The sequence below is a fragment of the Syngnathoides biaculeatus genome, chromosome 3 (genome assembly GCF_019802595.1).
Source record: "Syngnathoides biaculeatus isolate LvHL_M chromosome 3, ASM1980259v1, whole genome shotgun sequence".
Lineage (NCBI taxonomy): Eukaryota > Metazoa > Chordata > Actinopteri > Syngnathiformes > Syngnathidae > Syngnathoides > Syngnathoides biaculeatus.
The window spans coordinates 640253-664176 of record NC_084642.1 but is presented as its reverse complement, the minus strand read 5'-3'; the positions used below and the strand labels follow the sequence as shown (position 1 = coordinate 664176).

At 54.8% G+C, this 23924-nt stretch overlaps 1 protein-coding gene across 3 annotated transcripts; it reads left to right on the top strand.

The window, feature by feature from the left end:
• Positions 1 to 660: 660 nt before the first annotated feature.
• On the top strand, positions 661 to 23835 carry lrrk1 (leucine-rich repeat kinase 1). Of its 3 annotated transcripts, XM_061813416.1 has the most exons (37): positions 661 to 785; positions 3364 to 3545; positions 4146 to 4317; positions 4570 to 4752; positions 4954 to 5087; positions 5824 to 6050; positions 6486 to 6613; positions 6688 to 6851; positions 6928 to 7065; positions 7622 to 7734; positions 8611 to 8681; positions 8757 to 8886; positions 9939 to 10051; positions 10789 to 11003; positions 11648 to 11815; positions 12492 to 12664; positions 12732 to 12852; positions 12935 to 13094; positions 13309 to 13487; positions 13585 to 13682; positions 14095 to 14266; positions 15309 to 15475; positions 15622 to 15761; positions 15863 to 16112; positions 16416 to 16585; positions 16664 to 16861; positions 16922 to 17061; positions 17133 to 17270; positions 17866 to 18057; positions 18238 to 18389; positions 19937 to 20054; positions 20134 to 20238; positions 20315 to 20479; positions 20545 to 20759; positions 21197 to 21454; positions 21531 to 21632; positions 22053 to 23835. In XM_061813416.1, exons 1-37 carry the CDS (start codon positions 776 to 778, stop codon positions 22246 to 22248), a joined length of 5757 nt encoding a protein of 1918 aa, XP_061669400.1. In that variant the 5' UTR covers positions 661 to 775; the 3' UTR covers positions 22249 to 23835. The 3 variants fall into 3 exon arrangements, with proteins under 3 accessions (XP_061669400.1, XP_061669399.1, XP_061669401.1); XM_061813415.1 differs by having other exon boundaries at positions 8611 to 8886; XM_061813417.1 differs by lacking the exon at positions 661 to 785 and adding an exon at positions 1386 to 2565 and having other exon boundaries at positions 3364 to 3532; positions 8611 to 8886.
• Positions 23836 to 23924: the final 89 nt, after the last annotated feature.

Sequence of the window (23924 nt, the reverse complement as noted above, 5' to 3'; positions counted from 1 at the left end):
GCCCAAGATATTTTCTTTGTGTATATGTTTTGAACGCTTTGAACCGAAGAATAAGCAACTTCTCATCCTGAAAGGATTTTTTGTTGGGTTTTGCCTTACACATTTCCAATTTGGACCGCTGACAAATTTTGAGTTCAAGCTAGCATGTGTTTGTTTTTTTTTTTTGGGGGGGGGCACCGAAGAATAAGCAACTTCTCATCCTGAAAGGATTTTTTTGTTGGGTTTTGCCTTACACATTTCCAATTTGGACCGCCGACAAATTTTGAGTTCAAGCTAGCATGTGTTTGTTTTTTTTTTTTTTGGGGGGGGGGGCACGCCAACTCCACAGAAGCCAGGACGGGATTTGAAACCCGGTCGGCCCTCAGAACTCAGAGGCAGAGGCTTCCATCGCTCGACCGCCCGTTTCATTATTGTATAAAAGTACTATATTTTCATCTTTCAATTTGAAAAATAGACAAGCAGTCGCACAAAGATCAACCTCACCATCTTTGAATGGAGGCCTTTTTTGGGGTGGGGTGGGGGGTTTCACGCCTCTGCACTTCAATCGGATTCTACACTCACGAACTCACTTGTGTTGTCCCCAAACAAAGGGTCTCGGTCTGGCTCTTATTTTGAAATAAGAGCACCGGAAACGCCCGTGGGTGACGTCGCGCGGCTTGCTGCGTGAGCGCAACCGGAAGCGAGCGAGCGAGCGAGCGACGCTGCGGTCGTCCGCTCGCGTCTTGGCCGTCATCGCGGCCGACTTGTGAGCGGAGTGGCCCGCTTTGGAGCCACCATGCGGCGCGGTGAGTCACTTCCAATATTTGCTCTTTGAACGCGTCTCCCAAGCAAATACAAGAAGAAAAAGCGTCGCTTTGAGTTTTCAAGAAACGTTTAGCCGCAGTTTGGTTCTAAACCCCCCCCCCCCCCCCAGCTAACGCAACTTCTTCTTTCGCGAAGTCAGCCGAGGCTCATTGAACGCAGGAAAGAAAACGTCTGCGCGTGCGTTGTGCGGATCATCATCATTGATTCAAATGTGTTGAAAATGAAACAATTGGGAGTCTATTTCCAGACGCGTTTGCTAAGGGGGGCAGGACAACCACCCCCACCCCCCCTTTCCCCACGTCAGCGCCTCTCCTCCTCATAATCCCCAACACCAACTGCCCTTGACATCAACCTTGTCTTTGGACTTTTCTGTCGTTCTCTGGCCTGGCCTGGCCTGGCCTGGCCTGGCCTGGCCTGGCCTGGCCTGGCCTGGCCTGACCTGGCCTGGCCTGGCCTGGCCTGACCTGGCCTGGCCTGGCCTGACCTGGCCTGGCCTGGCAGTTCCACCCTCCTCACCGTTCTTGCAATATTCTCTCTCTCTCTCTCTCTCTCTCTGTCCATCCAAGTGTGTTCTCTCTGACTTTGTCTGCAAAACTTTTAACCCCGTCTTGCCCTCTGATGAGGATTTGAAGTCGTCCACCCTCGCCATCTCTCCTCCTCCCCTCTCTTTGGCTGAGCTTGCTTCCTCCCTTCTTTCACTGCACATGAAAATCTTCCTCCACAGCACCATCGTATGCCGTCGAGCTCGGTTCTCCCATAGCGCTCGCTTCCAGTCTGGAACCTCCTTCAGATGACATCGTCTGCACAAAATGCAACTATTAATGTTCTCTGTGTTCCTGCCTCTTCACTCCTGGCGTTTGCATCCTTTTTGCAAAGTCCAAGTTCCTTTCCTTCCCCATCAAGTCCATTACAATCTGCACCAATCACAACTCTCTCTGTCTGGGATGGTCAGAACCAGTTCGTTGAGTTCCTTCCAGAATTTCTCTTTGAACTCTCGGTCACATCCTACCCGTGGGGCACAACTGCTAAATGGCATGACACGCAACCCCCACCCCAAACCCCGATTTCAGCCTCATCACTCCATCTTTGACACTTGTCACCCCCAAGACATCCTTCGCCAGCTCTTCCTTTAAAATAAGCCCCTCCCCCGTTTCTCTCGCCTCCTCCTCCACGTTCAAACGATTCAAAGCCTGCCCCTAAACTTCTGACCTTCCTCCGTTCCCAGCTGCGCAAAATTTTGACCTTCCCGATCACGTCAAGCAACTGCTGCGCTTTTCCCGTGGTGGTCCCCGCCCTCAGTTGCCGGCTCTCCGCTTTCCTCTCCTCTCTCCGCCCAAGAGCCCTCGTTCCACCGCTCCTTTCCGGCGACGGCCCGCAGGTTGACGGCAGCCCGAAAATCCGACGCGGAGTAAGCGGCCGTTTAACGCGTTGGCCAATCGTCACCCAAAGAAAGAAATCGGTCACAACGATGATCCGTCATTGCGGTCAGCGACGTGTGTGTGTGTGTGTGCTACTTTGTGTCTCTGTGCTTGTTGTTTGACTTAGTTGCGTGCCCTTGTCTTCGGTATCCATTTTTGTTCTGTGTTGGTGGCTGTTCTTGTTCCTGCGTGTAGTTTGTGGGCTGATGTAGTTTTGTGTGTCACAATTTGTGAGCGGCATTTCGTGATCGTCGGCGGCGAGTCCCAGCATGCTTTGCTCACCTTTGGGGATTTTCGCTGACAAATGGGAAGTGAAACTTCAGTGAGACACAGCGAGGATGCGGTGAGCTCGCAATTGTCCGACTGCACCGAGGTCCGTTACGCACGTGCGCTTTTGCAAAGCCTTTGAATCTTTGCGCAAATTGCGCCGTCTCGGCATCAATGAAACGTTAGCCGGCGTCTCAAAAGAGCAAAGGAACCTGGCTGAGGAAGAAACAACCGTAAGTAGTACCCAAGTGGCGTTATTAGGAGAGCCCGGCGGCGTGTTTAGGTCACAAAATGCCGCAGTCTCGTCACTGCAACTAAGCTCGGCTCGAAATCTTCAATTTTCAATTCATGCAAGAATTTAGATATGAAAAAAATAAGACGCGATGAAGGAGTTTCAAGAGATTTCGATGGTTTCAGTCCCCTCTCGGTCTTGGTTTTGTCACGGTATCTGCCGGTTTCAGTCTCGGCATCGTCTCGCTGAATGTCTCTCTCCTGGTCTCGGGCAAGCGTTTCCTCAGGTCGTGTTGACTTGAAGAAAACACGAGCAACGGGATCCAAAAAATGTGAGGCAAACGCCCAGGTTGATAATCAAAACGGAATGGAAGACTTCCTTGGAATCAGTCATGTAGTACAGCAAACGCTGGACTCGGTACAACAAACGGAGTCAGGACGGCCGAGAAATCGCGCGAAGGAATCAGGCTAACGCTGCCCAGGGGAGGTGCACAAGGCTGCGGCGCAAGGGGAGGCGGGCACCCCGAGGTCCACCCAAACATAACGCAAAGCATGCGCACGTGTTCGTGGCTGCGGTCTGTGACCAATTTAGGACGTTGGCCTTCATTACCCTCTTCCTCCTCCTCATCTTCTTCGTGTTCAGGTGAAAATGAGTTGGGGAGCGAGGTCCCGGGTCCCGGCGGTAGTCCTCCGTGCCCTTCGCGCTCCACCCTGGCCAGCATCCAGAGGGCGTACGAGGCGGGCCAAGAGGAAACTGCAAGGGACTTGATCAGGCAGGCCGCCTGTGCGCGATGCAGTTGCACGGCGCGCAAGTGTGTCCACGTCGTGAGTGTTTGGGTTTAATGCTTGTCAACAACACTTGCTACTGCTTACCTAACTCAGCTAAAACAAAAGTGCCTAGTAGCCGACTGCCACTCACTTTGTACCGAGCTCCAACCTCAGCATAATAGCCAGGAACCAACAAGAACGATCCTAGGACGAAGCTTGAAGCCCAATTTGGCTCACGTACAACAAAGAACACAGAACCAAATTAGCACTCACCTCGAACAAAGCTAGAATTCCACAAGGTCTTACCTAGATCCCAACTCGACCAATAATTTAGAGAACCCACCTTCAACCAAGCCAGAAGTCTCACTCAGAACAACTCAAGTTGCGCTCACAAAGGGACCTAGCTAGACGCGTACAAAAATTCGCCCAGAACCCAACTCCGACATCCTAGAACAACGTTCCGTGTCCACGAAAAGTGCGATTCAATCCAGCAAGACAAGGCACAGAGAATCCATTTCAGATCAAATCAAAGTCCAGTTGATTTCAGCTAACCCTAACCTTGAATCAAAAGCAGAAACACGGACTACATTAGCACAAGTTGTAGGCGACCATAACTAGAAGCATATTTGTCTTTGTTTGTTTGTTTGTTTGTTGCAGGATGGTGTTCTGCGTGTGGCGTCCCAGTATGGCGACGATCAGAGTGTTCGCTACCTCCTGCAGGAAGCCGAAGTCCGGGTTACGACGGAAGCGTCGGATCAGAACCCGGCTGTAGTGGCGGCCCACTCTGGACAGAGCACTGTGCTTAGAATTCTGCTGGACTCCATCCCAGGTCAGAGGAAGCTTCACCGGATCTGCCGGTTAAACGAGTTATAGTACCAGAACAAGAACCACAACTGTTCCTTGTATCAGAACCCGCCTCATTACCACAATCGATTCTAGTAACACGACCCGTGCCAGTGTCAGGGCCAATACCAGAGCCTGTTCTACATCGAGTAACTAAAACCACATGAAGCGCCAACGGCACAGTTTCCAAGTATCGGAACTCAAGAAATGACTTTGAATTTTCTCAATATTCACACAGGTGTACGTCAGAGGAGCGAGTTCTTGAACCACCTGTTGTCCACTTCCTGTCAGCGCGGTGATGTGGACTTGGTCCGTCTTCTGGTTCAGGACTATGGCGTCGATGCCAGGGACAACAATGCCAGCCACTGCGACCACTTCAGCGTTATCAGCGCTCTGCCACTTTACGCCGCAGCGCAAGCAGGTTCGTGATGTCAACGCCTTGGTAACGACAAACGCGAATGAGCTCGTCAAGTGACGCCTTGTTCACGTCAAACGCTAGCAAGCTCGTCGAATGACGCACTCTTAACGACTAACGCGAGTGAGCTCGTCGTCTGACGCCTTGTCAACAATGAACGCAAACGCTAGCGAGCGCGCATCCCATCTTCTCGCAACTCCCTCGTAGGCAGCGAGGAGCTGGCTGACTTCCTGCTGCAGAACGGCGCCGCTTTGTCGTCGTACACGCTGATGGACCATCCGGACTTCAGCGAGCGACTTCTCACGAGAAGGCTGGAACACAGCACGCGAGACGGGCGACAGGTTGACTTCTTTTTTACCAGAGCATTTCACATGTGTCACTAACGAACGCAAACGGACTATACGCGCGCGCCTCTTCCGTCTTTGGTGCGAGCTAACTTCTGGTTGCTGGAAGCAACCTACCACCCACTCAACTTAAAATCAAGTAGAACCCACCTGCAACCTAACTAGAAGTAACGTAGTACTTGGGTAGTAGCCATCTGGAAGCAAAGTCCCACTGAACTTGTACTTAGAACCCACCCGCAACCTCACTCCCAGAACTCGGGTAGAACCCAACTACAGCTAACCTAGGACTATGTAGAGGACAACTAGATCGGACTTCGATCTCTGGTTCTGATCAACTAGTACTAAGGTAGAAGATGGGTAGAACCAACCTAGAACTTATGTCGTGTCCATCTGGAAGCCACCTCCTGCTCAACCTGAACTCAGGTAGAACAGTAACCTGCAAGCGAACTAGAACTAACCTAGACTTCATGTAGAATCCAACTACAACTAAGTCAAACCACGGGTAGAATCCACCCATAAGCAAACAAGATGAACCTAGACGCTCCTAGAATCATTAGACTTACCTCGTAAGATAGAATTCCAGTAGTAGCCAACCGGAAACCCAACACAGAACAAACGTGACGGATCGATTGATCATGGCTGAGGACTGATCTCCTTTGAGCACGTCAAGCAGGTCAAGTTGCGTCGTTGCGGGTTTCCTAACGTCGCCTTGTGGTTTTGGGGGTCCGTGCAGGTCGTGAGCGTGCGCTGGAGCCACCTGTCTCTTCCGTGGTTGGAGCTTTCTTGGCTGCTGGACGTTTCCTCTCTGGTCACACATTTGGACTTGTCGTGTAACAATTTGTCCTCGCTGCCATCCGTCCTTCCGTGGGGTCTGCTGCGTCTCCAGACCTTGGACCTGTCCCACAACCGTTTGGCTCAGCTGCCCCCCGTGGCAGCCTCTCAGGAAGTCATCTGCAGCAGGTACTGCTCGGTAGAGGTAACCGGCTACGCTTGATACTTTGCGATATGGGCCACACTTTTCGGTACCCGCGCAGAACTCGGTGCTCAAAAGCGACGTAAGGATGTATCGACGTCTTGTCACGCTCAACCCGCTACCCGCCCCCTCCCCCGTGTGCCGACGCAGTTCCAAAGCGAGGAACAGATCGTGGCCAGATTTGTGTTGAACGAGCTGCCCTACCCACCCAAATCTAAATTTGCAGAGCGTTTCCGGGCGGGTCTGCGCTTGTCCTTTCCGCCCAAAGGGATCGATCGTTTCCCAGTTCTCAGAATGTCGCACGTCAACGTGGTGCGTGCCAAACAAATGAGGGAAAAAAAAAAAAAAAAAAATCCAGTTGACTTTTGTCGCGACGTTCGCACACGCGCATTGTCATAGATTGTCCCGCGTGTGGTGCGCAGGTTGTGCGAGGTGAACGTGGGTGGGAACCAACTGAGCGTGTTGCCAGCGGCTCTGCTCCACCTGAACGACCTGAAAAAACTCTGCGCCTCCAAAAACCAGCTGACGACCTTGTTTGAGGCGCCGCCGTGTAAGCTCCTCCCCCTCCCGGCCAATTTCCTCAGGTACACCGGTTCACGCGTTTGCTTGTCTGTGCGCTGCCAGCGAGCGCCTGGACGGGCCTGCGCAAGCTGGAGGAATTGGACCTGTCCGACAACCGTTTGTGCGCGCTGCCGGCCGACGTCACGCGCGTGCTGAAATCCTTGCGACGCCTCGACGTGTCCCGAAATCGGCTGGGGAGCTTTCCGGACTCCTGGGCCTGCCCCCTGGTCAGAGTTCACGCTCACGCAGTCTGTGCAGGGTTCTGTCCCTTTTTTTGATGAAGTTTATCTCTTTGGGTTTCAGAACCAGTGCAGAGCGTCGTTCAATAAGATGAGCAATCTACCGGACAACATCTCAGCGTTCTGGAAGAATCACCTGCACGACGTCGACTTCTCCGACAACCTCCTGGAACATCTGCCCTCGAGTCTCTTTCGACTGGAGGTAGCGACTCTGGAGCCGCGGTGCAGTAGACTGCGATTCCAACAAAAGTGCAACTCTCTTAAGACATAGCAATTGATACAGAACCCGCACTTACCAGAAATTAGTGACGACTCACAACCTAACGGGAACCCAGCTGGATCGTAGACCTTAGAGTTATCGAGAACCCAACTCCAACCCACCTTGGGCTCATCTTCTGCCGACCGCAACCCCAACACCCGCCTAGTACTCATCTAGAACCAAACTACAACCTGCCTCGAACACAACTATGACACATCTAGAATCCACTTTAGACATAACTTCCAGAACCCACGATAATCCTTCCAAAAACCTAGCTAGACCTCACCAAGAATCCAGGGGGGCGGCGTGGCTCGCCTGAGTGGTAGAGTAGTTGTCTCCCAACCCAAAAGTTGGAGAACAGACGGAAATAAGAACTGGCTGATGAATGCAAATCTTTGTGCTAAATACGGTGACAGCATCGTTTCACCTACGAGGATGTGAGGATTTTCCGTAGGTCCTCCCAGTCTCACTCTGTCTGTTTCTGGACTTCCTCCACCAGGCTCTGCTTTCGCTGAGATTGTGCGGGAACGCCATCCGGACTCTGCCGCCGCCGTCCGAGTGGACCTGCGCTCAGCTCAGGACGCTGGACCTGTCCAGGAACCTACTGGGAAAGTACGTCCGAGCGGTCTTTATTTTGAAAACCCGTGTTGCACTCCTGCGTGTTGTAAGGTTGCGGTTTCAAATCCGGCCTCGCCTGTCTGGTCTTTGAATGTTCTCCCGCCGCCTGTGTGACTTTTCTTCAGGTGCTCCAATTTCTTCTTCTTTTTCTACTTGTGCCCTGTGATTGGCCAGCAACCAGTTGAGGGTTTACCCCCGCCGCTCGCCCAAACATAGCTGGGATAAGCGATGGCATGTGCACGACCCGTCAGGAAGATCAGCGCGACTGAAAATTGACGGATGCGTGGGCAGTGTCATCGTACAAACAAATCGGGACTTTCTAGCCAGAGAACATATTCTGTTGCCAAACATGGCGTTTATCCCGGGACATGTGAAGTCTCATATTTATTGTGTCCAGGCGGATTTTGTCCCGGAAGAATCCTTAAAAAAAAAAAAAAAAAAAAAAAGAAAACGAGCTTCTGTTCCAAAACGTGCACATTCACGATGACCTTCAACCTTCGGGCCAAAATGAACCAAGTCCAGATCACGGTCGGCCACAACATGAACGAATTCTGAGGTGTGACGCTGTCAATCGTACACATTTATTTCTGCTTTCTCTTGTCTGGACCGCTTCGGTGACCTAGTTAAGATCGAAGCATTTCGATCAGGGCCACAAGATGGAGGCAAAAAGGACTTTTTTTTAACGTGCCGTTCACCTGATGTGGCTGATAAAACTGGATCAAGTCCGTTTTGGAGGGCAAGTCCCATGGAGTTGTACAGTTCTCACCCCTACGTCTGTCCACTTTAGTCGTCGTACTGCGGTCGTTGTGTCCACCCTGCTCCGGAATTTGTCACGTGACTGACAAGTGCACTTCCACCCGTGTCCTGTAGGAGTGACGAAGGCCCAAAGGCCAGAAAACTTTCCTTCTTGACCACATGGAGCAAAAAAGATCCTGATCCAGGTATCTCCCGTCAAAGACACTTTGCTTTATTACTTTGGCCGAGTACTGACCCGGTTCTCGGTTCTCTCCGAACAGTGTGTCCCGTGGAGTTCCCGGCGCTTCTGCGAGATTCCCTAGAGGTTCTGCACTTGAACAATAACCACCTAGAGTGCGTCCCGCCTTCTGTCTGCACTCTGAGCGGCCTCAGCGAACTCTACCTGGGCAAGTGAGTCACGTGAGCGGCTGTAAACAGGACACTAACGTAGAACCCACTTAGATGCCGACTAGAACTCATCCATGACACACTTACAAGTCAGCTAAAGCCAACCACAACTCTTCCTGATCCCACTAGGAGCCCACAAAAAAAAAACGTTTAGAATTTGCCAAAACCCCTTTCAGACAATAAAGCAACCTTCCTAGTACTACATGAGAACCCATCAAATTCACCTCACCCTAACCTGAGTCACACCTTAAACTCAGAGAGAAGAAAAGCCTACAAAAACAACCACAACTCGGCTAGAACCAACGAGTGCCCGTCAAAAACCCAACTACACCCTACCAAGAACTCAGTTGCAACATAAGTAGATCCTAGTGCACCTAGAAATCAACTCGAACTCCACTAGAACCCATAGACCGCAATTAGAACCTACCTAGCCATCATCTTGAAGCCAGCTCGAACCCAAACAGGTACAATTGACCCTATAAGCTACCTAAAACCCATTTGGTACTTGAACCCAATAAAAAGTGATGTAGAGGCCTATTTGAATGCACCAAGAAGCCAAGAAATCTCACACGAAAACAACAAGAACAGCACCAGAAGCCAAAAAAAAAATGTGCCTGAAACCACACAAGAACTCCACCAGAAGCCAACCAAAACGCACCAGAAGCCAAGTAAAACTCACATGAAACTTAAGAAACCCCTTCGAATTCAGCCAGATCATAGAACTCTATGACATCACACCTAGGACCAGATGGAACTCGCCAAGAAGCCAAGAACCAATCAGACCCACAGAGAAGTTAAAGTACCATTTGGCTAAACGGCCACTATTTGCTGCACCTTCTCAGACTTGATTCCCCAAACGCGAGGCTCGCTTGTTAATTGACAGCGATAGAAACGTCATTGGAGCAGTCGCCGGCGCTGGGTTCTTTTGGTCGGTCCAGATGTTCGTTTGCTAAGATGCCAAGTCCGACTTCAAACAGAAAGGCGCGGTTCTGTGGGGTTGGGTGTTTGGACGCCGAACGCGGTTCAGTGCGCGGGTCCACGTGTGTTGTGAGCAGTAACCCTGGGATCCAGGAGCTCCCGTCGGAACTGGCTGGGCTCAGCAACCTGTGGCAGCTGGACATGGAAAACCTCAACATCAGCAACGTGCCTCCAGAAGTCAGGAGAGAAGGTATAAATGTGCGACCACCAGTGTAAAAGCAGATCTCCAACGGGTCTTTGTGAAAGAGTTTGGGCTTTTGGTTTTTTTTGCAGTTGACGCTAAGGTAATGATTGGTACCAGGGGGGCACCGACACTGCCCGAGACAAATTCCTGGCGTGTCGGGCCATCAAAGCGGATTCTGATTCTGACGGTCGAGTCCACATCAACTACGCTAAGACACCCAAAGAATCCAACTCAAATTAGATCAGGTTGCTGTGAGAAAAAAGGGGAAAAAGTACCGGTCCCGGTGTACGGGTGTCCCTTCATTCCCAAATCATCTGTAATGTCCCACGTTCCGGATGTATCCGGGTTGCCACTTTTCCGTACAAAAATCTCCGTGGCTTGCGTTGGTGTGGCTAAACCTTTAGTTGCAGTCGTCAGCGCCGACGAGGCCGCTAAGCTTGAACGAACGACGTGGCCTCCCCCCAGCCCCTCTCCCCAAAGTGCGGTAATCCGGAGTAGGCCTTAAGCAATCTTTTGTTTTTGGTGCTTTTCAACAAACCGCCATTTGCTGCGCCGTTTTTTTGGGGAGGAAAGAACTGGTCAACATTCAAAGAACGTCCCGCAGCCGACCGGCCGAACATCACCTTAGCGTCGCCTGCGCGCCTCTCAGGCCGTTGAGCTCCTAACTGCGAGCCGGCTCAGCCTCGGAGAAGTATTTGCGACTTTGCCTGACCGCGCTCCAATTATTTGCGGGCGGTGGTCAGGTTCGGCGTCGGTGCTGGCCTTCCTGCGGGCGCACCTCCGCAAGGCGGCGCCCTGCCGCCTGCTGAAGATGCTGCTGATCGGTCCGCCGCGCCAGGGCAAGTCTTCCCTCCTGAGGGCGCTGCAGACGGGCAAAGCGTCGCCGCCGTTCACGCCGGCCGTCGAATGCGGCGTCTCCACGTCCACCTGGGAGATGGAGTGCGGCGGGAAGAACAACGTCAGGACAGTTCCAATACTTCATCTAGTTAATCTGGCTGATGTTCGGGACTAGTGTCTGAATTTCAGGTGACTTGTATTTCACCGGTATGGGACGACTGCGACTCTTGGGATTTGGACTCAAAGTGAAACCGCTGGCATTATTCAACTGGTCTGAGTAGTGTACAATCTCCACGACCGCTAGCTGACTTGTATACTCGTACGAGACCCGTGAATGGTTCTCCATTTCCGCGTCTGCCGACTCATTTTGGTAGTTTTGACTTCCCTCTTGAGGCCGTTAGGACCGCGAACGCATTGAACTCAATTATGGCCTCGTACGATTACAAGAGATTTTTTTCTTTTTTTGATTACAGAAAACAGAAATGTTTTTTCAAATCTTACATTTCTTTTCAACGGTGGGGTTGGGTGCGGGGTTAGATACCAAAAACGCTTGCCATTTTGACCGTAGACGACAAGTCATTCCGATACTTTGGCGTCGACGCACGGCTTTTGCGGACTACCTAAAATGACGTGGTGGACCGGGGCTGGCCCCCGGGCCAGTCTTTGACTCCTGCGGACCAGTATTTTGACTAGACGGCCGCGAGGACGCGTCTTGCGTTCGCAGCTGCCGTGACGTGACGAGTGTGCGCGTGTTGTTGTCGTCAGAGGAACTCGTCGTTGGCATTGAACGTGTGGGACGTGGGCGGCCCGTCCGGCATGGCGGCCCTCACGCAGTGCTTCTTCACGGACCGCGCCCTCTACCTGCTGACGTGGAACCTGACGCTGGGCGAGGAGGCCGTCGCCGGCCTGCAGACGTGGCTGCTCAACATCGAGGTGCGCCGCCCGCTAACCGCGTCTTTTGACCGCACCTGTAACTGGTTAGAGCGTTGGACTCGGGTTTGAATCCCGGTGGAGTTTGCGTGTTCTCCCCGTGCCCGCGTGGCTTCCTTACATCCCAAAAACGTGCAACGCTCTACATGGTCTGACCAGTAGAGGGTGTACCCCGCCTCGTGCCCGTTGACAGCTGGGATAGGCTCCAGCGCTCGTGAGGATAAGCGGATCAGAAAACGCTGGGATGGATAATCGTCTGTCCTTTTTGGAAAAAGCCAGTGAGGATTTCCAATTTCGGCCATAAAGGCAACCGTCACCGGAATCCGGGAAGGACGGACGGGGCGCACGTTTGTCTGCGCGGGTTCGCCCTCGCGGAGGCCAAACTCGTGCATCAATCAATCAATCAACCAACCAATCGTCTGTCTACAATTTGGAAAAAGCCGCCACAGTTGCGACGCATTTTGATCCCTTTTTTGAGAAGGAGCGGCCTTTATTTCGCCGTCGGATGTAGAATCGATTTTTGGCAAGAATAGAAATCGACGCGTCAATACGCGAGTTTGCGGTCGGAGGCGCCGCTAACGAAGACGGCGCTGCAAAACGACGAGCTCACAATATGGAAGAGCTCGACCTCAGCCGCCCGCTAATTTGTGTGTGTGTGTGTGTGTGTGTGGGCGACAAGGCCCGCGCCCCCAACTCGGCGGTGGTGGTGGTGGGAACCCACCTGGATCTGATCGACAGCAAGTTCCGCACGGAGCGGCTGGCCACGCTGAGGGCTTACGTCCTGGCGCTGTGCCGCACGCCCTCGGGCGCCCGAGCCGGAGGGTACCCCGACGTCACCTTCGGACATCTGTGGTGAGCGCGCGCGCGAGCCGGCGAGGCTCGACGCCGACGGTTCTAATGCGTCGGCGTCCGGTGCCAGCGAGGTGTCCTGCAAGACGTTGGAGGGCGTGGACGGCCTGAAGAAGCTCATCCAGCGGGTGGCGCTCTCCATGAAGGACGGCCGCGCCTCAGCCTGCGGAGGAAAACTGCTGGGCAGGATGGTGAGTCCCCACCGCGCGGACGCGGACGAGAGCCGTTTTGGACGCGAGCCGCGAGAGTAACGCGGCCGTCGGTCCCGCTCAGATCCCTCGCAGCTACGTGAGGCTGCAGGAGGCGGCGGCGGCCGAGAGGCGGAGACGTCACGCCGAGGGCGAAGTTCAGTTCCTGACGCAGGCTGAGCTGGAGAAGATGGCGGAGCGCCACGCGGGAAGCGACATCGCAGACTACGACGACCTGCCGTCCGGTGCGTAACCCTCCCACGGCCGGCGTCCTATTCCGGCATCGCTGCATCTTGCTCCTGTTTGCTTTGAGCTGTTTGGTTCTCCAAAATGGGTTTGTCCCGCCCTTCAACAAACACTTTTGGCGTTTGCTCCGGACTCGGGTGACGTGTTACCTTGCGAGATTTGCCGTGCGGTTTAGACTGACTGAGCGCGCTCTTACGTGTGGTCCCGGTCCAGCCGTCAAGTTCCTGATGGAGACGGGCTCGATGCTCCACTTTCCGGACACCAGCCGCGGCCTGTGCACGCTCTACTTCCTGTGTCCCGAGTGGCTGGCCGAGTGCCTGCAGAGGATCGTGCGACTGGAATGCTCGCGCTCCTTGGCCAGAAACGGCATCATCCGGACCCGAGACCTCCGGGTGAGACGGAGGGCGAGTTGGGGGGGGGGGGGGGGGGGTCCTCGGGGCGCCTTCAGACGGGCGAGCGGGCGGTGACGGTGCCGTCTGCCTGCTCCAGATGCTGCTGGTCGGGACCGGATTCACCCGCGACACCGAGGAGCGGTACTTCCAGTTCCTCGCCAAGTTTGAGATCGCACTTCCCGTCGCCAGCGACAGGTAACGGCGCGCGGTCCAAAATATTCGAGAAATATATATTTACTTATTTTTGGTAGCTTCCTGGCCTTCACTAGCCCCAAGCGCGACTCTCAGTGGCTCGTCCGTCCGGTGATTCTTTTGTGCTCGTAACCAGTTGGAACGGCTTCCGGACCGTCGGCCGGGTCTCGCGTACTCGCCGAGCCGGGCCCCGCCTCTTTTTAAAGCCAGCACACGCGTTCTAAGTCGGGTTGGCGACCCCTCCCGTGCGTATTTTCTGTCGTCGTTTAACGCATCCAAAGCCTCCGATCGTCAAGGGGATGACGACGAACGATAAGCGGGTCCGGAGAAGCGCTAACGCGAGCGGCGTCTGACTGGCGCACGTCGTCCGAGCGCATCTTGTGACGGGTCGCGCGTGTCTTCTGCCGGACCTCAGCTACCTTCTGCCTCACCTGCTGCCCGCCAAGCCCGCCGTGGACATCCACGGCTTCCGGCGGCCCGGCGCCAACACGCTGGAGCGACTCTTCAAGATGAGCTTCGTGCCGGCCGGATTCTGGGAGCGCTTCATCGCCAGGATGCTCATCAGTCTGACCGACATGGACCTGCAGGTGCGCTCGCTCGCCACTCGCGCTTTCGCCGAACGTGACTGAGCTGGGGGAAAATGTTGCTTTTGGACATTTCCATGGTTACAATTCCAAAACAAAAGCATTGCGATTGGCTAGCTCTGGTCACGTGCCCCTGTATCGAGAGGGAGTGACGTCGATTTCTCAGATTTATGCTCCGCGTTCTGATATACTTTCTAATTCTGAAGATTTCCTGGTTCTGCTTGCCAAATTTGTGAATCTATGTCTCATTCTGGCTCTGTCTCTGAGTATAGTTGAAAACACACACACACACACACACAGGGTGTCCCCCAAAATGTGTTTCACGCTTTCAATAATTGCAACGTAGTCGTTTATTATAATGGGCTTCATTTCCAGGATGTAAAAGAATTTACAGACCTCCTCCTATTGTTTGGCAACTGTCCGTTGAGGTCCAGACGACGCGACATGCCCAAAGAATTTTTGATTGCTATTTGGGTGCGTTTCCGGGTCTGGTGAAGGTGGAGCGAGCGTACCCCGTTTGGATCTGCGGTTGGGGGGCTCGTCCGTGAACGGGCTCTTCCGGAAGGCTTCTCCTGGTGGACGTTCCACCGCCACCTGCCTCCCATTGGAGTGACGTGATGGTAGCTTTTGTCGGAGGTTCTTTTTGGACCCCCTCCCAAATTGGTTTTGCACTTCTGCTCCCGTCTCAGCGGCGTTTTGGACTGAATTTCCTTTCTTGAAAGTTCAGTCTGGCTGCCATCATTCGGTTGGTTCCATGTGCAAAGAAAAATGCCAAAAAAGCGGCTACATTTTTGGGGCTTGTTCTTTCCCTTTGAGGGTGTGGCCGCGACGCGTGGTCCAAGTGCCCGCCGTCCATCAATTTTCAATCCCCACCCCCTTGGACCGATGTCCTCCCCTCCGAACGTCTCCAAAGCATCCAAGTCCGCCCTCGCGATCTTTGTCTCGGGAACAAACGTCATCTGAAACGGAAAGGCCAGATTCATTTTCATCTTCGGCGTTCTTCCAAACCGAACCCTCGCTGACGTTTCCGACGCGTTTGTCTCAGTCGTCGGAGGCCAATCGCGGCGCTCGTCGCGGCCGGACGTCGTCGGCGTTCTACAACTTTGGAGGAGGCGGACCGAGGAACCGCTGCAGCACCTTCCGAGTGCGCCGCCGTCAGACCGTCTACTGGAGGGAGGGGCTGCTGGTCACCTTCGACGGAGGTTACCTCAGGTCAGGTCAGGTCAGGTCAGGTCAGGGCGAAGAGACCAAAAAGTCCTCCAAAACCTCCGTGTAGCGGATTCGATTCTCTCGTCGCGTCGTTCTTGCAATGTGATTGTAGTCTCACTCTGACGGGCCGTTTTCCTCGGACTGCGTAGCGTGGAGTCCGCGGACGTCAACTGGAAGGAGAAGAAGAGCGGCGGCGTCAAGGTGGTCTGCCAGTCGGAGAGCAGGGACTTCTCGGCCACGGCCTTCGTCACGGACCACGTCAACGCCCTGGTGGAGCAGTGGTTTCCGGGTGGGTCCGTCGGCTCTCGCTCGGGGGCGTCCCGCCCGCTCGCCTATTGTTCATCGGATCGTTCCCTGTTCACACACGGCCTGCTTTGCGCCGCCGCTCAGCACTGACGGCCGTCGAGAGCGACGGCGCCCCGCTCCTGGAGCGCTACGCGCCCTGCCCGCTCTGCGCCGCCCGACTCCGACGGGCCCCGGACGACGGGGGCGACGAAGGCGAGGTTCACCTGTTCGACGTGGAGCGGTGCGCTCTGGCCGCGGCGGAGGGCGACAGCGTGGCGTGCCCGCGACACCCCCAGGAGGCGGTCCCGCTCCGGGAGTTGGTACCGGAACTCTTCATGACCGACTTTCCCGCACGGTAACGTCCGCCGATGGTAGCGCGATCCTGCTGACGACCGCTAAGGAGCTTCGCGATTGGCCCATTTTAGTCGCATGCTGTGAGATGACCTAGCCGCCGCCGCCGCCGCCGCGGATCTACTTTTCGGCATCATTAAATGTGTCATCTGCTCATTTAGGTCCATTTGTTCAAGCAGGCACGCTTCCGCGGTTGCCGCGATTGTTTTGTTAGTGAAAGCGGGCTAGCGGAGATGAGCAAAATGAGCCGCGTAGCGTGAGGGCGACGTCGCGCCGCAGCTGACGCACCTTCGGTCTTGTTTCTCAGGCTCTTCCTGGAGGAGGAACATCTGGAATGTTCCGAGGACGAGTCCAGCGTCATCGGCAGGGGGGGCAGCGGCACCGTGGTCTACCGCGCTCGCTACCGGCGGCTGCCGATCGCCATCAAGCGCTTTCACCTGCGCAGGTGCCGGCAGGACGCTCCCTCCGCAGACGCAGGTCGGCGCACGCTCGCACCGCGGGACGCCGCACGGGCCGCGCGACGTATTTAACACCGCCGGTGTCGCGTGCGGGCAGACACGATGATGAAGCGCCTCCAGTCGGCGGCGGCGAGCCGCTGCTTCTCCGAGTTCCGTCAGGAGGCGGCGGCGTTGCATTCGCTGCGGCACCCGTGCGTGGTGGCCCTGGTGGGCGTGTCCATACACCCGCTGCGCCTGGCGCTGGAGCTGGCGCCGCTCGGCAGCCTCAACGACGTCCTGGGGGAGAGATGTCGAGGTGGGTGAGGGCGGATCGGGCCTGGTTTCCCCGCTCAACGTGGTGCGGCGCTCTTTGCAGGAGGCGGGTACGCGCCCCTCGGTCACATGATCACCTACAAGATGGCCTATCAAGTGGCGGCCGGGCTGACCTACCTGCACAGGAAGAAGGTCATCTTCTGCGACCTCAAGTCGGACAACATCCTCGTCTGGTCCTTGCGGGTTCGCGCGACACCACAACACGTGAAACTGTCCAAATCGCTGTTGCCCGGTGACGACGCGCCACTTTCTAGGAGCGCGACGCGGTGAACGTGAAGCTGTCCGACTACGGCGTGTGTCGTCAGTCTTTCCACGAGGGGGCCCTCGGGGTGGAGGGGACGCCGGGGTACCAGGCGCCCGAGGTCAGACCCGGCGTCGTTTATGACGAGAAGGTACCAAGCTCCGTCGGTGATGATCGGTACTAAAAGGTAGCGCTGGGACTCAGTCGCCCCCAAAAAATGCCGCAACGGCGATTCGCATCGACGTTGACAAATCCCAATCGAAATCTTACTTTCCAAAATAAAAGTCCAACCACACACCTGAAAAGAGCGATGACGGGAAGACACATTTGGACCGAGGTCCTTTCCGGCTAGCGTGCGGCTAAGTTAGCCTCGGGGCCGCGTGTCACCATTTTTGTGCCGAAAACCCGCCGATTGGTTTGTTGCGCCGGTAAAAATATTCAACAATTTTCCCTTCTAGTTGATGAACGAATGGAACTGCAATTTGTCGAATATTTTAGCAAGTTTGTGTCTGCGTCAAGATGACTTCAAACAAAAAATGACTGCTGCTAATGTTTTGGACATGATTGTTCGGCTTTTATTTTGAAGTGTCCCCACCTCCCTCGTTTGGTCAGGGACGGGATCGCAACCCTCGCAATGTGACCGGAAGTTCTCCGCAGATCCCACTCACCAATGAATAGGCGGCCATCTTGTTTAGCACCATCTCCCTCTCGTGATTTACATACGAGCGTCGCGTGCGTGCGTGCAGGTGGACATGTTCTCGTACGCGATGGTCACGTACGAGCTCCTGTCGGGCGGCCGCCCGTCGGCGGGCCACCGGCGACTCTCCAAGACGGCGGCCGCCCGCGGCGCCCGTCCGACGCTGGCCAGTCCGCAGGAAGTGGGCTTCTACTTCCTGCAGCGTCTGATGACGCAGTGCTGGGAAACTAAACCCGAGAAGGTGATTGGCACGCCCGCTCGGCCCCACCCCCACTCACCCGCCGCTCGTCCTTCATATCGAGCGGCGCGCACGCTCATTGTGTATTCATGTCATACGAAATTTGCTTGTTGTGTGGACCTGTGTGTGTGTGTGTGTGTGTGTGTCTATTTGTCGTGTCCGTGGGACTGGGCGGCGTTCTAGCGCCCGACGGCGTCCGAGTGCGTGCGGCGGATGATGGATCCCAGCTTTGCGTGTCTGCGTTACGTGTTGGCGTGCGGCGCCGACTCGCAGCTCTTCCTGCCGCCGCTGGGGGGGCAACACGTCGTCTTGTGGGAAGGAGACGGCGACGACAGGTGACCCGTGACCTCCAACGGAAACGCAGATACACGCGCAACCTATGCGCACACAAGTAATGATATACAGTGAAGGAAAGAAGTATTTGAACAGCCTTGGAGGGGTGTGAAATTGTCACGGTGGGCGCATGTCCACTGTGAGCGACATCATCCAGAAATCCCAACGCGTGATTATTTTGTTAACAAATTATTTGTGTGATGCAGCTGCAAAAATAAGTCCTTGAACACCTGCCTATCAGCTGGAATTCTGACCCTCAAAGACCTGTTCGTCCACCTCCTGAATCAGATGCTGCATAAAGAAAAGACACGGGTCCACCCCACGCAGTCGTAAGACTCAAACTCGGAACGTGGCCAAGACCCAAGAGCTGTCCAAAGGCACCGCAGACAAAATCGTACAACCCCGCACGGGCTACGGAGAAATCAGGTCCGCCGTTGGAGCGATCGTTCGAAAACGGAAGTCGGAGTGGAGCCCCGGTGAGGAATATCGGCCCAGGACTACTCGACAGGATTTAGTCCATGACCTGAAGAGAGCTGGGACCACCGTTTCCAGGGTGACGGTTTGAAATCAGGCGTGGCACGAAAGGTTCCCCTGCTTAAAATGGCACGCGTCGAGGCCCGCCCTAATCTTGCCAACGACCGTTTGGATGATGCAGAGGAGTCGCGGGGTAAAGTTTTGTCGTCAGCTGAGACCAAAATGCAACTTTTTGGTCATAATTCCACTAACTGTGTCTGGAGGAAGATTAATGATGAGTTCCGTCCCAAGAACACCATCCCTGCTGTGAAGCACGGGGGCGGTAGCGTCATGCTTTGGGGGTGTTTTCCTGCACACGGGACAGGACGGCTGCCCTGCTATTAAGGAGAGGATGACCGCGGCCGTGTATCGTGAGATTTTGGGGGAACAACCCCTTTCCCTCGTCAAGGGCGTTGAGGAGGGGTCCTGACTGGATTCTTTCAACATGACAATGACCCCAAGCACGCAGCCGGGAAAAGGGCCAAAAAGGAGCGGCTCCGTTAGAAGCATGTCCAGGTTCCGTCCGGCGTGGCCTCGCCAGTCTCCGGACCTGAACCCAATAGAACATCTTTGGAGGGAGCTGAAACTCTGCGCTTCTCAGGGACAGCCCCGAAACCTGATCTGCGTGGAGGGAGCAGTGGGCCAAAATCCCCCCTGGAGTGCGTGTGCCAACCTGGTCAACAACAGCAGGAAACCTTTGACCTCTCTTGTCATTGCAAAGCGAGGCTGCCGGACCAAATATTAACAGTGGTGTTCAAATACTTATTTGCAGTTGTATGACACAAAAATCCTACATTGGGATTTCTGATTGAACTTCTCACAGTGGACATGCACCAAGCGGGAGAACTTGCAATACAGCAGGGGGTTCAAATACTTGATTTGTTTCGATGTGGCTGGCGACCAGTTCAGAGTGTGCCCGACCCGCGTGAGGATAAGCGGCTCAGATGACGAAATGGACGCGCTCGTCCGCCACGTAGCTCCTACAAATTGTTGCTAAACTGGCGTGTTGCCGTCAACGTTGTTGTCGTTGGCGCAGGCGCTACAGTGTTGTCAACGTGCACAAAGGTCAGCTGGAGGTCAACGGGAAGTCGTGTCCCGGAAGCCGAGTCAGCTGCCACGTGAAGACGGGCAACGCGCTGTGGCTGGCCACTCACGTACGCGCACGCCGACCGCCGCGCGCGACGATGTGTGTGTGTGTGTGATGATTGCTTGTCGTCGGCGGTCACGTGACAGGAACAGGAAGTGCTGGTGTACGTCCTGAAGGACATGTGTCCTCTCACGCGACCTCACAAGCGTCTGACGTGTCCCGCCGTCATCACCTGCTTCCTCCAGCTCCCGGTAAGCGACGACGTCGCGCGTCTGCGACCGTATCGTCATCATCATCATCATCATCAGCGCGTCACCCCGCGCGCAGGGCGCCGTGTTCGCGGGCACGTCGGAGGGCCAGGTGGCGGTGTACGGCGCGGAGGAGGCGGGACTTCCCCTGGAGGGCCGCGCCCCTTCGGCTTTGATCGGCGCCGATCCCGGGCGGAGGCCCGCCCCCGTCACCTGCATGCTCCTCGTCGGCTGCGGACGGCAGGTCGGCGAAACGTCCGCCGCCGTCGCCTTTTCCCAAATTCATCTTGCTCGCTCCTCCCCTTCCAGCTGTGGCTGTCCAGCGGTCCCGGCGTGCTGGTCCTGGACCGCGACAGCCTGCGCCCGGTCCGCAGACTGGAGCCGTACGTCTTTCCGTCCTCGGTGGTCTCCATGGCGACGGGTTTCGCCGCCCGGGGGGAGGAGTCCGTGTGGACCCTGGACGACGTCACCAACACGCTGGTCCTCTTCCACGCCGCGTCCTTCCAGCTGTGCGCCGAGTACACGTCAGTTGGTCAAAAGATTCGCAAGGACCGGCAAAAAGGGAGGGGGAACATTTGAAAATTGTGGCCCACCTGCGTCGGGCACGCAAACAAAAAATGTAGAGAGGCTCAGTCCATCCCAAAAACGTCGAGCGCACGTCGCCCCAAAGTCTTGCGTCGGTTGGGTCAGTCCCGTTTTTGCGAGATCGTAATTAAAGGCAAATGAATTTGGAAGGATTCCTACCAATTGGAAGTCAATCAAATGAACGAACGAACGAACGAACGGATGGATTTTCTGAAATCTGGATCAATGTGACCTTCAATCTATCAAGACCCGACGTAGCGTATTACAACCCGAAATCACAATCACAAAATAGGACCTGGAAGTAATCCAGAACCCAGAAAGAGCCGCCGGCACAAAGTCCAGCTCCAAAAACTGAAGCGACGGTCTCACTCCTCAGCTGCGGGGACTGCAGTCCTCTCCGCGACGTCTTCCACGTCCGCCGCGCGGCGGTGACGGCGGCCGACGGCGAGGAGGCGGGGACTCGGGCGGTCCGGCGGCGTGATTCGTCGACGGACGGATCCACGTCTCGGTCGGAGGACGTCCGGACGGAGCGAGAGGAGCCCGAAGAGGGACGGCGTGATGGCGCAGAGTCCTCGCCGCCGTCTCTGCAGGCCCTCAAGCTTCTGATGGTGAACGACATCCTTTGGGTCTTCAGGTCGCCGACGCACGCACGCACGCACGCCATCCATCCATCCATGGTTCCGCTTGTCAATTGAAGATCTCTTCGCCAGGCGCGGCGGAGATGTCCTGCTGATCCACGTCGAGCCACAAGGCGAGCAAATGAGAGGTCGGGTCTGCGCCGTACTCAACCCTCCTTCGGGACACTCCTTGGGGTCAGTCCGCTTTGTCAACTCAGAATTGAGAACCCGTCGACAAGTTCCAGAGATGCTCAAGCACAAGAGGGTTAGGGTTTCGGGCTAGCTGTTACCCGTTGCCCGAAGCATCAACAAAAACCCACCAGAACTGCCGCACATTTACAGCTACTGGTGCTTTTTGGTACCTCTTAAAACTGCTTCGAGAAAGTCTGAGAAGGGTTTCTAGAACCTTCTCAAAGGCTCTACGACTGTTCACTGAGTGGTAAGTGGACCTGTCCGTAAGTGCGGCCCCCGAAAAAGCAAAAGCAAAAGTACGAGGCAAAGAACCCCAAAAAGAGGAATGTCCTGACTCCTGAATGCGGTGGACCTTCAGTACACTTTTTGTTGTTGTCCACCAGATGGCAGCAGTTTTCTCTCTTTCTCTCTCCTTTCTGTCAGGACGCTGGTGGAGGCGGGGCTCGTGGGCAAGGACTCGGTGGTGTGCGGCTTTCGGGCCGCCCCCTCGCCCCGCCCTTCGTCATCTGGCTTCGGCGTGTGCGTGTGGCGGGCCTGGGACGCGGCGCACCTGGACGGGTTCTACCGCAGCGCCGAGGACCTGGCCCGTTTGGAATACGGCGTGCGGCGCCAGAGGTAGCCCCTCGCCGACGGGCGACCCCCGCCCGATTTGACCGGGATCTCGTCACGTTAGCTTCATTTGGAAGGTTTTATCGCCACGCCGCCTCCCGCTCGCCGGAGTCCGTCGACAGACTTCAATTGGTCGTCTTCTCTTTCCAAGTCAGTTTTGGTTTCTCGCTACGAAAGCATCTTTGGGAGACCGCCGAAATGCTGAAACTATTGGTGGCCTTGAAATGGACACGCATACTTGTGCTGTTAAAAGAGTACCGCGGACAATTTCCCTTCTGACCAAAATCTTTGCAGTTGAGTGGAAAAGGTCCAGGTTGTCCATGTGGGGGTTCTTCTTCTGGTTCTTGTTCCTTGTTTTCAGCGCGATGCAAGAGCTTCACTTCCAACGATTCCCCCGTCGTAATTTTTTTTGGACCAGCCCGATTCCCATGGAGTCTGAGGACTTGCAAATCGTGTTCAACTTATATTGAATACAAGGCACTACAAAGACGAGGTGGTGACCGCAACTATTCATGAAGTTGGACCTTTGTGGCTGCAACACCTTCCAAAGAAAGCTGGACAGGGCCACGTTTGCCACTTTTTCAACATTCACGAGGACACGACTTGTGGACCTTTTGTAAGTAGATTTCTTTCCCGTTCCCATTCTCGTGTTCAACAGTCCGGGGTCTCCGTTGTTCCATTTTACACCTTTTCAACGGCAGTCGGGTCTGGACTGCCGTCTCGGGATCGCGATTGTTTGGACTTTTTTTGAAGATGAAGCTCGTCCCGTCTTAGCTCGTGACTGGCCGAGCAATTCGCGGAAGTTCCTTTTGCAGCCAATCACGGCAGCCGGCCGTTCCTAATGGCCTCGTTCACCGGCGGGACCTTTTTGATGCCTCAACTTTTCTTGACGTTTTTTTTTTTCCCCCACCTGGCTCAGATTTTTTTGGAACGGGTTGCGGCCATAAGATTCTTAAACACAAATTTGATCAGTTTGAACATGAAACATGTTTGTGTTGTATTAAATAAAGGTGGAATGTGATTTGTTGGATTGGTTGCGCGGCGGTGCCTCGACTTAGGAACCGACGTCTCGAGGTGCGAAGGAAAATCAGGATAGCAAAGACAAAAAGAGGCGCTGGTTTCGCAGTTCCCGAATTCCACCGAATGTGGACTTGCGATGTGGGATCCGACAATCACAAAACAAAGTTCTTTGTTCCTTGTCGAGACGGATTGAGGAGCAGATTCCGTCGCCATAGCGAAGCACAGCCTCCCTTCTTCCCCATCCGCCCCTCAGCAGTAGAAATCCGACTTACAATGAACATTACCGGCATAGGAACGGAACTGCTTCCGAACTCGAGGACGTCCTGTGCTGCGCGTGTGCAGTGAACGCGCTGCGCTTATTTAGTCATTTCATATTTAAAAGCACTCCAGAAATGAAGCCCCGTAGCTTGGTGGGTTAGAGCATCGGTTTGGTAAACCAGGGGTTGCGAGTTCATATCTCACTGGGGCCTCTCGTCTCGTCTCGTCTGGTGTGGGGTTTTTTTGTTTTTTGTGCTGTGTTCACTTTGTGGCCATTTCCAAGTCAGTTTATTCCGCTCGGCTTTGTCATTCAAGTCTGGCTCTGTTTAAAAAAAAAAAAAAACAATTAAACATTCAGGGACTTTTTAATGTTGACATTATTTTCCCTGCGCGTTAGTAACAAAATAA

Coding starts and splice junctions, on each gene's coding strand:
- lrrk1 (XM_061813415.1), top strand. Junction 11,004..11,647: donor AGTGCGGCGGGAAGAACAAC/GTCAGGACAGTT, acceptor TGTTGTCGTCAG/AGGAACTCGTCGTTGGCATT. Junction 18,390..19,936: donor GAAGGAGACGGCGACGACAG/GTGACCCGTGAC, acceptor TCGTTGGCGCAG/GCGCTACAGTGTTGTCAACG.